The following is a 14,837-nucleotide window of genomic DNA, read 5'->3' on the forward strand; positions in this document are numbered from 1 at the left end:
TTTAATTTAACTCAAACAATTTCACTCGACTCGATTTGAAAAAGTTTCAAATAAAGTTAGGATGATAAAATAAGACTCGTCAACTCGATTAACTCAAAATCTTTTACACAATTCAAGCGAGCGCTCACCCTTTTATTTAAGTTTAAAGCCATTTTTTGTAATTAATTCAACTTAAATCCTCACTTACCATATTTTATTTTAATTTTAGAATTTTTCCTATGCTGGATATGTAGCTGGGATGATATGCTAAAAAAAGTGCCCCTCTCATCTGTTTGTCTTCTTCATAAAAAAGAAAAAGAACAATCCTAGTTGTGTTACTCTAACTTCAACGGTTGATTTTTCAACATATGCTGAAAAAAAAGAGAGTATATGTATTTTTTTTAATTTATTGATCTATATTGTTTTTGAAGAGAGAAAGAAAAATGCGTTCTACAGAGCATGCTTTCACTGTCGTGTTAGTGAAAACGCATCCTACAAGGTATACTTTCAGCCACATCAACTAAAAACTAATAATTCAACTCTTTTGGTCATATGGTTAAATGTTAGTGTTTTTATCTTTGAGTCACGGGTTTGATTCCTCTCTTTCATTTGTATTTTTTATTTCATGTTGTTTTAAGTTATTTTTTTTAATTAACATTTCTGAAACATTAGCTCTTTTGGTTAGATGGTTAGATAATTGAGATTTCAACTTTTAAGTCTTAAGTTTGATTCTTTTTTATAAGCATTTTAATATATATTTTTTATTTTATATTACAAAAACTCGAGACTCGAGGATAAAAAGACTAACATTTAACCATCTAACCAAAAGAGCTAAGTTGACGCGGCTGAAAGCACGCCCTGTAGGACGCATTTTCCTTTCTCTCTCTAAAAATAATTAATTAGTAAATTAATAGTTGTAGCATGTGCATGGAAACCACAAATTTAAAAAACACATGTGTGTTTAAAAATAACATTTGAAACTAATAAAATAAATTAGTTTAAATAGTTAGTAAAATTAAATTTAAAAAGATAAGAATATTAATTATTTTCGGCTGATATTACCTAATGAAATGAATATCCTTTTAGGAGGAGAATGAAGGAATTATTTGGGATTGAATTGAAAGCGGTATAAGATCCTTCAAGTTGTAGGCGTTATTGTCTCAAACATTGATTGATGATTGAGGCCTCAATAAGAATCTTTTTGATTTATCTGATTCGACGGCCTAAAAGTTTTGTCCCCATCACTAATTTTCTTACATGAAAAATATTCAATCTCTCTGCTTTTTGTGCTTATAATTAATCTTAACTCTTAAGGAATGATTTTATGGGGACGTGCATGACTTCACCTTACGTCCTAAATCAACTCTCATTTACCTTCTCTCTTTTTTTTCATTCCGTACTTATATCACCATTATATTGTTCTTTTAAAATTTTTTGGATAATTTATTACATTATTTGGCCACATTTATTTCGCTAGAAATAGAAAAGGTCCTCCAATTTTAAAAATATAATTTATTTTAGTCCTTCATTATTTTTCGATTTTTTAATTATTAAAATTGTGTTGTTTGTTAAATCACCTTAAAATAGATGGAAAATTTAATTTTGCTAACTTTGTTGATGCGACTTAAAACAGATGGAAATTTTAATTTTGCTAACTTTGTTGATGCGATATACATATAGATTACCATGTAGATGTCACGTAAGCAATTAATTATTTTAAAATTTTAAAAATTAAAAATCATAAAAATTATTTTTAGTTTTTTAAATTTTAATTAATTAATTGCTAACGTTGCATACAATGGCGATCCACATGTATGCCGTGTCAACAAAGTTAATTAACGTTAATTTTTTCATCTATTTTAAAGTGATTTGACAAACAATACAAGTTTAAGGTTAAAAGAGACAAAACTTAAATGGAGCACTAAAATGACTTTTTTTTATAAAATTAGAGGGTCAAAAAAATTATTATGCCAACAGAATAACAAAACTAAATATATTCACTTTTTTAAGAAAAGTTTATATGTATGGGGAAAACCAAATAGGATGGGGAAGTTACCTCAACATTGTTTTCCTCAAATGAAGCAAAGTGACAAAGAATTTCTCGGAAAAGGTCTCAAATGATGAAATAAAAACTACACTTTTTGATATGGCAACTTTAAAAGCTCCTGGAAGTGATGGTTATCATGCGTTTTTCTTTCGGAATCAATGGGATAATATTGGGAGTGCAATCTGTGAGTGGGTCAAAAAGGTGTTCAATGGAAAACCTATAGACCAAGGACTAAATAATACACTCCTTATACTTATTCCAAAAACGGCACAACCTGAAGAAATCTCCCAATTTCGACCTATCAGTCTATGCACTATTCTTTATAAGTTGGTGATGAAAATTATAGCTAACAGATTTACGGTTGTGTTTTCCAAAATTATTGCACAATGGCAGGTTGGATTCATCGTTGGGAGAAACATCTCGGATAATATCATCATTGCATAAAAAGTTTTTCATTCTATGTTGATGGGGGACAAAAAGTGGATGGTAGTTAAAATCAGTTTAGAAAAAAATATGATAGAGTTAGATGGGATTTCATTGATAGTTCTATTCAAGCAGTCGATATTCCAGATTATCTACGGAAAGCAATCATGTCCGCTATATCAACATCTACTATGCAAATCCTGTGGAATGGGGTATCCACTAAGAAGTTTCGACCCGCGAGAGGAGTAAGACAAGGATGCCCGTTGTCACCTTACTTGTTTGTGCTATACATGGAGTGGTTAGGGCACAACATTAAGTCAGCCATAAATATCGGGAATGGAGTCCTATTAATCTATCAAGAACATGACCGACCTTATCACACCTATTTTTGAAGATGATTTGGTGTTCTTTTTAAAACCAAATATAAATCATGGCTTGCTACTAAAAAACATTATTGATCAATTTTGTAGTTTTTCAAGGCATCATGTTCATGCTAGGAAAGCCAACATGTTCTTCTCTAGAGGAGTGGAAGACAACCTAAACGATAGAATAAACAGGTTGCTGGGCTTTCAGAAAGTTCAAGATCTGGAAAAGTATCTTGGAATTCCACTATTACACAAAAGAAATACTAATTTTATAGTGCAGTTTGTGGTTGAGAAGGTACGTTCTAAGTTATGTAATTAGGATGCGAAACAACTCTCTAGACAAGAAGATTCACCCTTACACGATCAGTTCTCTTATCTATTCCAAACTATTTCATGCAATCCATGCGGATTCTTAAAGGAGTGCGTGAAGAAACCGAACGTTTGGCAAGGCAATTCATTTGGGGATCTACCACTAGAGGACAAAAAATGACTTTAGTTAATTGGGGGTCAATATGTCAACCATAGGCACAAGAAGGATTGGGTCTCCGGCAATTAGAAGATCAAAATGCCTTTTTTATTTATTAAAATTGGGTTTCAAACTCATTTCCAACAAGGATGCACTATGGGTTCAGATTGTGCGATCAAAGTATGGGATAAAAGAGATAATTCCTGAAAGCATTACAAGGGAAACTGTTCAACAGTGTTGAGAGCAATGGTGAAGGTTGGCCACTGTTGAAAAAAAACCTCTGTTGGACTGTTGGAACGGGAACAAAGATTCGATGTTAGGAAGATGCTTGGGTGCCAAATATAGGACCATTAATACTACTTGTACCTACCATGGACAGACCAGTAATGGATTGTAAACTTAAGGATCTGGTGTTGAAGGAAGGAGAAGGGAATCTTGAAGCATTCAAGACAAAACTGCCAGAAGAAATCGTCAGAAGGATTGCAAGTTTACCGCCCCCAATCCTTTAGCAGGATCGGACAAAGTCTTTTGGATAAGAACTTCAAATGGAAGCTTCTCGATTAAAAGCATTTATCAAATGCTAAAAGAAGATACATAGAATGTATGAGACAATAAGTGGAAGACCATAGAGATATGTCAAGGACCACATCGTATACGGTTTTTTCTATTGCTTATTTATAGGCAACGGTTGCTTACTAACCTTGAGTGCTTGTGAAGGGGAATTGGCCAGAATGCTTCTTGTCTAGTATGCCACAATAAAACAAAAGATATCTTGCATGTCCTTAGGGATTGTCAGGTTGCTAAAGAAGTTTGGCTGAACATGGTGCCCAAATATTGTCAATCACACTTCTTCTCAGGGAATCTCTTAGAGTGGGTTAGGCAAAATTTAGGAAATCGGGAACGGGTGCCAAGAGCTGAAGTCCCTGGGCTATTCTCTTTGGCTTGATAGCATGGCGCCTATGGAAAAACATGAATTTATTCATTTTCGAAGGAATTCCATGGAGTTGTATGGAAACCATTAAGATATCAATTAGTTGGGCAAAGCACTGTATTGATACTCAAAGGTGAAACCCATATAGAGAACGTGATTTAGATTCTATAGGAACTTAGGAGAAGTATTAACTTATTAAGGTAGCAATAATCTATTTTTAGAAATATTTAGTCATGAAAATTTTACACAGAAGAAGTGAAGTTTATATATTCTAATTTATAAATGAAACTATGATCTAATATTATTTTCAACCTAATTAATTTCACACAAGTTTTAATCGCACCAAACAATACATGAATTAAATTAAAAGTACATATAAAATTACATATATGAAGTAATATTGTTGTTTAATGTACTAGATAATTTTGTTTGATGTATAGGATATTTTTTCTTGTTTATTTTGTATTTTTGAATTCTGTATTTTTATTCGTAAAGTTTATTTACGAATAATTTATATTTTTGACTTAAGAGTAATAAAAAATCCTTAGTAAAAAAATTAACATCAGGCCTCAAAATTGTAATTAATATAATATATCATTATCAATTTTATATTTCTTAATATGACAATCAAATATTATTACAAGATCTTTAAATATATATATATATATATATATATATATATATAATCATATATAATATATATTATAAAAGAAGGTACGAAAGTAAAATTGAAACTTTAAGTTTCAAAATACTTCATTTTTCTAATTATGTTTAAAGTGGATCTTATTTTTAAATTAAGTTTTAAATATTATTTTATTTTCATAATAATTATAATAAAATTTTCAATAATAAACAATTTTAAATAAGTAATTTCTATTTATTTGGTTGAAACCAGGTATCCACCATCGGCAACCATCCATTTTAATGTCTAATACCATGCTTTTATGGAATTACATAATTGCTTTAAAAAAATTAATAAAACTTTATTAAAACTTTTAAGATAGTTTAACATGCATATTTTAAAACAATTTTTTAATTTTCAAATTTATAAATGTTTACATAAATGTTTAAAATGAGTAAAATATGTTAAAACATATTGCAATTTATTAATTAAACATATATAAAAATTAAATATATCTTTATTGTACTTTAATTAAATAAAAAAAACGTTTAAAACTTCATTTAAGTGAAAATTTGTAATTTTTAAGATTTTGTATTCATTTAAGAATTTTCAAAATTATTAAATATATTTTAATTTATAAATACAAATCAACCCGTGCATCACACGGGATAAAATACTAGTTTTTTTAATATAAATGAGCTGTAAGTAAAGGATGAGTAGGATTACGTAAAAGTTCCATGGGAGCTCCTGTACTAGAGTTAGATTGTATTTTGTCCTCTCTATTCAAACAAATGACAAAATTAATCACTATATGTTAAATTAAATAGTAAATTGGTTATTTTGTTATAGATTCCATCCATTTTTACGGCTAAGTATTGATGATTGGCAAAGCAACCAGACACTGGCACGTGGCATGCTACGTTCGTGCTAATGTAGCAATATTTAGAAAAAATAAAAATTAAAAAAATTATAACTATTTAAAAAAATCACATCTAGGATAAATCTGGACAAATAATTTTTTGCATAATTATAAAATTTAAAAATATAAAAAATATTTAAAAATTATTAAGAATTATAAGAAATTATAAATAATGATTATTTTCTAAAAATATTAAAAACTATAAAAACTATATATTTATACACATGTAATACATATATATTATTAATCGAGTTTATATTTTTAGTTAATCAAGTTGATAGTCATATTTTATTATTTCTTATAATTCTTAATATTCTTTTATTAGTTCTTATAACTGAAATATATACACATATAAAATAGTAATCTTTCATCTTAAATTTTTTATTAATTTTCAAAACTTTAATGGTTATTTATAATTTTTATGATCCTTAATTTTTTATAATTTTATATAATTATTTAAGAAATGGTTTTAGAATAAATTAGGACAAATAATTGTTCGTTCATTTGAACCTAGAGAATATTTTTCTAAGCTCATTATGAACGTTGTTTCTAATAACGCTTAAAAATAATAATATTTTTATAATTTTTAATAATATTTTGATACTTTTCTAAGCTCATTTTTAATGTGATTTTTAAAATAATCATTAAAAAAGTTATTTATATTTGGATTTTAAAATTTTTTTAAATATTTACTGGCATGGTAAAATATCACATCAGCATGAAGTACATGTGGCACATCATATGTCTTTGTTTGGTTGTTCCATCATCCATGCCATACGTTAACAGTAGAAACTGATTGAATTTTTAATAAAAGACCCATTTTGTTAATTGATCTAATGTATATGGACTAATTTACCTATTTTTTTATCATAAGAGGCAAAATGTAATCTGGCTCCTTATACTAGAGCTTTCATAATACTTTCACTTAATCCTACTTATCTTTTAATTCCACGTCAGTTATATAAAAAATTTGAAAAAAAATTCAAATCACGTCACTTATATAAAAATTTGAAAGAAAATTTCAAATCATTATTTAATAAAATAGATAAATAAAATTTTTACCAAAAGAATTAATTTATATTTTTCTAACATCTAAAATTAATTTATCTATTTTTAATTATAAAAGATAAAATACAATCTATCACCTACTTTTAGTCACTATATTCCTTCTTGTGAAAATTTGAAAATTATTGTCTCAATTTCTGTTCTTAGCCATGAGGAACTACATTGTTGTTATGTTGTTTCACCAATTTACCCTACCAATGTTCGATTTCCCGAAATGCCCTAACTGAACTTCCAGACAAGACGAGGACACAACAATTGGACCAAAAGACTGAGACGACGACCTAGAATGACGAGCCCCTTCCGGTGAGGTCGGGCTCGCACCCCAAAGCCCCACTGCATTTCCATTTTGGCACTCACTCAACAACCCCGATGGCTCCTAGCTGGCGACCTGCTGTTCGGTGTAAGGACAACACAACCAAGGGTAAAACAGATAATTCAAACAACCAGAAAGTTTAGTTTGACAAGTTAATGTGCATATCACTTGAGGACTGCCATTGTCGGCCCTATTACTTATTGTTTTATTTAGTTTTTCAAAACCTAAAGTCTTGGAATTTCCCCCGTAGAACTTTATTTGGTCCGACTTATCTTTAAATTCTGTTACACGAAAAATATTAATTTTAATATAATAATTTGCATCATACATGCTTATCAAATTTAATTTATTTTATCATTACTTAATTTAAATATTTTAATTAAATTATTATCATAAATTTTAAAATTATTAATTTTTTCAAATTTAAAATCATTACAATGCTTTTTCAGTATAACTAATTTTATGAAAACAAAAGTATAAAAATTAAATTGTGTGGGTAAAATAAAAATAAAAATACAAAGAGATTCTTTGAAAAAATATGAAAATTAAAATTTTAATACATGAAGTATGAGCAAAAGTGCAAACAATGTCAGTATTATTTATAAAGAAAAAAAGGAATAATAGGGTTTAAATTCGTATTATTTATGTATTAAAATTTTTAATTATTTCTCCAATTTAGTTGGGTTTTATATTATTATTTATTGAGGTGTTAGATATAAATATAAATAATGATTTAGTACACCTAAAAATAAAAACAAAATTTTACTATTTATCTTTAAATTATATTTTAAAAATAATAAAATAAGTGACAAAAATCTTAACCCGCTCGAGGAATAAAAACATTTCAATAATTACTCTACCTTAAAAGAACATTGTATTATATTTTTATAATATTTTGTATTTAATACGGTGAACTCCACAAAACAATATATCGTCCGTTCTCTCGAGAATCTAATTGGAATCAGCTAAACGATGACGTTTCGAGACATGATTGCAATGGACAAACTAGTAATTTGGAATCTATTTTATTTTATTTTATTTTTTTCAGGTGTGCTTTTGTTTTAAGCTTTATATATTTTCTTGGCCGCAAAATTCAGGAAAACAAATTCCCTAAAAAATCGCCCCTCAAAGAACAGTTTCAGATTATTTTCTTCTTTGCTGGAAAATGGAGTCTAAAACCCTAACGATCATCAAAGCTCGAAAACAGCTGGTCTTCATGTTCAACTCTCTCCGGTAACTCTTTTTTTTTTTTTAATCACTTTCTCAAACCTTACTTCCCATATGCTCGCGCTTTCTATCTTCCCAAGCACATCCGATTCCAGTTCTCTTTTCTGTTGCGTTGCTTACTTCTTTGACAACTTCGATTACTATATCTGTTTCTCTTTGAAAAGCTTTTTGAACTTCCGATTGCTTATTTGGTTAAAAAAGAACCTACTATCTACCTTTAGCGGATGCTTTCTTTTTCTTAAAAAAAATCATCTCAAACATGTTGTTATGGTGATCAAGACTTCGATTTAAGCTACTTTAAATAGTATTAAAAGCTTTTTTTTTATGCATAAAATCTTTCAATTTCTTCCCAATCTTCGTTTTGTTAACTTTTCTGAACTTGTAATAAGCTGAACAAGGTAAAAATTGCTGCTGCAAATGCTTTTGTTATGTTCTACTTTTTTAAATTAAATTACTAAGTATAGAACTTTATATATATATTAGGCATGTTGCTGTGGGGGCGTACTTTCTGTTTATTAGACTTTTTAAACTTTAAAAAGAATCTTCAGCTAGAATCAATGCTGAAGAAATAGTTTAAAATGAATGAAAACTGCTCTAAGCACGTCTCTTTCTATTATTTAGTTAGTTAAGAATTAATTTATATGGGTTTTGTGAAAAATGTCTGAAAACGAAGAAAATTGAGGCCGTTATTTGTTTTTCCAATCATTTTTAGCTGAAGAGCAAAAGGGGAGATAATTCATTTGATTTCAGCTGACTTGTTTTTTTAGCTGTTAATAAACTATTTTCCTTTTTCACGAAACATTTTACTTTGGTGGCTTGTTTTCAGGGGGATGATACAACCAGTTAAAGCATTCCAGTTCTTCTTGGTTCTGTCTTGTACCCTTTTTTGCTTAATTACATGTGAACCATGTGCTGTGAATGGGATGCCAAAAAGGGACGAATATGAGGGATGTGAGTACTATGGAGATGCTCACCATGTTGGTTTTCAAGAAACTATAATTGACTCTACACATTCGCAGACTGACATGGGAACTTCTACAACTCGTTTAAGTGTTGAGAGGGTATGCAGTGATTCTCATTCGTTCTGTTTCCCTTCTACATTGCCTGGGTTTTTGACCGAAGAGAGTACACTTGAAGTAGGTGGTTTAGAAGTTTCTAGGAGTCAGTCTGATAGTGCTTCATCTTTTGCAGAACAAAGTAACCTTAGGGTGCAGGCAAGTAACAGAAGTTGGTTATCTGACCATAGTATGTTTAAATTATTAAATGGCCGGACAGTTTCGTGTTCTGTATATTCAAGAGCTGGCATCCATGAGTTTTCATCAATTAATACTGGTGGTGCTAATCAAAATGATATTTCTTGTAAAGGACCTTTACTAAGTCAGAAGAGTACGAGTGTTAGGATGAAAAATAACAAAGAGGTGACCAAATTAAGTTCTTTTGATGGTTTATCTTCACCTAATGTAGAGATAAATCCTCCTATAATGGATTGGGGACACAAATATTTATTTTTACCATCAGTGGCTTATTTGACAGTAGCAAATACATGCAATGACAGCATTTTGCACATTCATGAACCATTCAGTACCAATATACAGTTCTATCCCTGCAATTTTAGTGAGGTTTTGCTTGGACCTGGTGAAGTAGCTTCAATATGTTTTGTCTTTTTACCTAGATGGGTGGGCTTGTCATCAGCTCACCTTATCTTGCAGACAAGCTCTGGTGGTTTCCTGGTTCAAGCTAGGGGGTTTGCTGTTGAGTCCCCATATGAGATTCAGCCATTAGTAAACCTGGATATTCCTTCTAGTAGGCAGTTGAGTAAGAATTTGTCTTTGTTCAATCCTTTCGATGAAACCCTCTATGTGGAAGAAATAACTTCATGGATATCAGTTTCTCTTGGGAACTCTGCCCATCATACTGAAGCAGTTTGTAGTGTAGAAAACTTCAAGGGCTATAATGGGCAAAGCTTACTCGGTGCTGAGGATTGGTTGGTCATGAACAGTGATAAATATGGTTTTCCAATTATGGCTATGAGGCCGAGCAGGACGTGGGAGATTAATCCTCTAAGCCGTGAGACCATTGTAGAGATTGATTTATCTCCTGAATCAGAAGGAAAAGTTTTTGGTGCTTTTTGCATGCAGTTGCAGAGGTCTTCACAAGACTCGTCTGATATAATTATGGTTCCTCTTGAAGTTGAATTGGGTAGCAAAGCATCCTATATTGACCATGCAAGTTCTCTTTCAGTTTCTCTTGATGGTCTGGTGCCAAATGATGGCAGTGGAACTGTTTTTGTGGCCATCTCTTTGAAAAATTCTGCTCCTTATGTGCTGAGTATTGTCAAGATTGATGAAGTTGCAGATGCTAAGGTTTTCCATATCAAGTATGTGAAAGGGTTGCTGCTCTACCCTGGTGCTGTTACCCGGGTTGCTGTGATTGCTTGCACTAAACTATCAAGTGAGGTTCATGATTCTTCTTTTGAAGTATCCAACATGATCAACAGTTGTAAATTGCTGTTAATGACAAATGAATCTATTAGCCCTCAGATTGAAGTTTCTTGTGAGGAAATAATCCATGTTTGTGTGGAACATCAGGAAAATTTGTCCATGGCTTATGAACATCAGTCTGAAATTGTTAAATCTGGCAACACAAGCACAGGAACCTTGAGGGCTGGCATGCAACTGGCATCAGGGGCCAAGGTTTGCTTATTTTAGTTACAACGACAGAATTTGAACCATCAAAATTGTTTCCTTTCCTTTTATATTTTTATTATTCTGGTGATTGATGCTCCTTTCCTCTTTTACTCATTTATACTCTTACCTATCTTGCATGTGTTATAGAACCCTTAATCTTGTAAAGCTTCATGACAATAGTGCTTCTTGGTTAGTAATATAAATAAGGTCATAATACTACTACCTACCCATTAAGTGAGGATTGCTCCTTGCGCCATTGGAATAGTTTCTTGTTTGTATATTTTCATTATCATGCATGAAAACATCTCCCCCACAACAAAAAAAAAAAAAAACCTTTCTTTTTACTTCCCTTTCTTGGTTCATATTTTCATACATAGATACCATCTTACTCGCTTTTAACAAAATTAGCATTAAGCTTTCATTCTTCAAAGTCTAATTACTAGATGTATGTTCATTATATAGCTAAGAAGGTCTTGTGACTATATGTAGGTGTTACAGACAGCTGAAGTGGATGAATTGATACTTGGAAACTGGAAATCTCAAGGTGCTTCAGGTGGCATGTCAGTGCTTGATGATCAAGAGGTTCTGTTTCCAATGGTTCAAGTTGGAAGTCACTGCTCCAAGTGGATCACTGTGAAAAATCCTAGCATGCAGCCTGTTGTAATGCAACTCATTCTTAACTCAGGAGAAATTATTGATGAATGTATGAGCCAAGATATTTTTGTGAAGCCCCCTTCTGGTAACTTGGTTCACAATTCATCTACTATTCCTATGAGAGCTGGGTTCTCCTTAGGAGAGAGTGCACAGACAGAGGCCTATATTCATCCTAATGGTAGAGCATCTTTTGGGCCGATATTATTTCACCCTTCGAATCGTTGTGGGTGGACAAGTTCAGCACTGATAAGGAACAACCTTTCTGGTGTTGAGTGGTTATCTTTGAGGGGATATGGAGGGTCTATTTCTCTAGTCCTGTTCGAGGGTTCAGAACCCATCCAGGGTGTAGAATTTATCCTTAACTTGCCAACTTCCCTAAATATCTCTCCTCTACAAATGCTTTTTCACATGGAAGAGACTAGTTATGCATGTTCTCAGCCGTTTTCAAAAGAGCTTTATGCCAAGAATACTGGAGACTTGCCACTTGAGATAAAAAGCATTGAAGTTTCAGGGAGGAAGTGTGTAGGTTATGGTTTTATGGTGCATAGTTGTGAAGGTTTCTCTCTAGAACCTGGAGAGTCAACAAAGCTTCTGATATCATACCAGCCAGATTTTTCAGCAGGTATGGTACATAGGGATCTTGAACTGGCTTTGGCTACAGGCATTTTTGTCATACCCATGAAGGCAACTCTCCCTCTGCATATGCTTAATCTTTGTAAGAAATCAGCGTTCTGGATGCGGCTAAAGAAACTCTCTATCGCAATTCTTCTTTCGGCTTCTTTATTGTTTCTCTTATTCTGTTTCGTTTTTCACCAAGCAATGATCTTGGGTTCTCAAGATTGCTTTTACAAGAGTGAGAAGAACCCGATCAGTACAACCCGGACTGGAGGAAAATGTTCTCGTGATCAGAGAAATGGTAGGTTCTCTATGTCAGCTGAAGTTGACAGTTTGTTAAGTTCAGTTGAGGGTGCTAAATCTTTGAAGGAGGCATCTAATGGTAGATTCCCAAATGATCATGTTAGGAATAAGGAAGAGAGGTTTACTAATCAAAATGCAAAACTAACTCCTGAGAATGACAGGGAAGTTAACAGTTTCTTAGATCCTCAGAGGGAAATTTCATTGCCATCTTTGCCCTCAAAATCTGCGGGGGCTGTAAATCCTGATACAAAGGAAGCACCACAAACTGGTAACCTTACTGTCCGGATTGGGAAAGAGAAAGGAAGAAGGCGAAGGAAAAGGAAAGGTGGGTTTAAAGAATTGATTGAAGTTTCAAGTAGTCAAAGTGGAAATTCTACACCTTCATCCCCTCACTCCCCCACATCTGTAACATCCAATCGCACATGGCCACTCTCCCCCGATGTGGAGCAACCCATTGAATCTAGAAATCCTTTTACACATTTGGCTAACCAAATCCGCGAGAAAGGTAAAGTTCCTCAACCTATTTCAAAAGCAAATATGTTGGGACCTAAGGTTTCTGTGGAACATGTCAGCAACAACTGGTATTCTTCACAAGAGCAGCCTAGAATACCAAGGCAAAATGTTTCACAACCTGTTCTCTCGTACTCTGCTACTTTTCCTTGTGCTAGTAGGGCGACCACCAGTACACGGAGCTCCTCTTCTCCTTTGGCTTCAATGTCTGTTATTGCTCCTTGTGCTCGAGCTCCAGGGTCCAAACTCTCTGACCAGAAAATCATAAAAGCAGAAAGGAAGGGTAGAATGGGAGATGAATATACTTACGACATTTGGGGTGACCATTTTTCTGGACTCCATTTGAATGGTAGTTCAAGGGATGTTGTTGCAATGAATTCCAGCCCTACAGAAAATAACTCCGATAGTTTCTTTGTAAGGGGTCCACAAACCCTCATGGAAAAATCTCAACCAAGATCTGTAAGTTCTTTCAGTCGAGATGGGTAATGATAAATTATTAGATTATTAGATAACTCTTGCATGTCTCGCATCACTACAAGTACTTTCTTTTCTGTTAGAAAGGTCTATTGCTCTGAATAGTCGTCCATATGTGGTTGCATGCATGCATACACAAGTACATACGTACGTACATACATAAGTTCATACGCGTACATTCATTTGCATGCATGCATGTTCATACAGATTTACCTTGTGTTATCAGTTGTTTTCAGTCTAGTCTATTACGGATTCCTCGCTCCTCTAAGTTCACATATGCATGCATTATACATACATTTCCATGTGTTCAGACATAGCATAATTTAGTTTAAGATTCATTTCTGATTTGAAGGTCTTATCAACTTTCAAGAATGATCTACTGAACATAAAAAGGAAAGAAAAGGGATTTTGTTTTGACCAATTAATCTAGTTGTCATCTTTGAAAGATTGGTATGGAAAGTATGAACCCATCATGTTAAAACGGATATATTTGAACTTTGTCTACATCTTTTCTTCTTATATCTGAAATATCGTACTTTATTGTATCCGATGGAACCTGCTTAACTAAAAGAGAACTCATCAGTTAATGACAGAAACGTGTTTATCTGAAAGGTTTCCATCTCTTATGTAACATTCATTTGATCAATATTGAAATATCATTCATGTTATATGTCCCATATCCAAGTATGGTCTTATATGGATTCGGAGCAAGTACTGTAAACTGTCGGGGTATATGCATGTATATGTTTAACATAAATGTTCAAAAAAATTTCAACTTTCGTTATGTACCGAATAAAATCATATTTCATACCAATATTTGTTGGAAACATTTTTTTTGGGAAGTTAAAAGTTTTTATTTATCCGAGGAAAATTTTGCCACCTATGAACATGAAGAAAAAGTCGCCTACTCCCTAATCACATCTAAACCCCGTTCTATACAAGAGCTATTGCCATATAAATCTGCCTAGCCTTCTAGTTGTAAGATCCAACTTGGCTGTCGTCACTCTTTTAATTGTAAAATCAAACAATCTGCCTATCCTTTTTGCCATGCAACTACTTGTTTTTCTCCTGCCATATAAAGCAATTGATAAAATCATCCCATGTCAAAACAGACAACTTTAAATGATTTCACTTTGCTAGCAGCAGCAACCGATCAACCTTATCTTGGCATGAACGCTGAACAGTAGAGTAGCAAGCAACATGGTTTCAATATACTTCCCAAAGCAGGTTCGACCAA

At 32.4% G+C, this 14,837-nt stretch overlaps 1 protein-coding gene across 1 annotated transcript; it reads left to right on the forward strand.

Moving 5' to 3' along the window:
* The first annotated feature begins 8,210 nt into the window (after nucleotides 1–8,210).
* Nucleotides 8,211–13,638, forward strand: LOC105802214 (uncharacterized). Its single transcript, XM_012633716.2, has 3 exons — nucleotides 8,211–8,363; nucleotides 9,184–11,050; nucleotides 11,534–13,638. The coding sequence occupies exons 1-3, from the start codon at nucleotides 8,296–8,298 to the stop codon at nucleotides 13,610–13,612; spliced, it is 4,014 nt and encodes a 1,337-aa protein (XP_012489170.1). The 5' UTR covers nucleotides 8,211–8,295; the 3' UTR covers nucleotides 13,613–13,638.
* Nucleotides 13,639–14,837: the final 1,199 nt, after the last annotated feature.

The sequence above is a fragment of the Gossypium raimondii genome, chromosome 11, assembly GCF_025698545.1.
Source record: "Gossypium raimondii isolate GPD5lz chromosome 11, ASM2569854v1, whole genome shotgun sequence".
NCBI classification, from domain to species: domain Eukaryota; kingdom Viridiplantae; phylum Streptophyta; class Magnoliopsida; order Malvales; family Malvaceae; genus Gossypium; species Gossypium raimondii.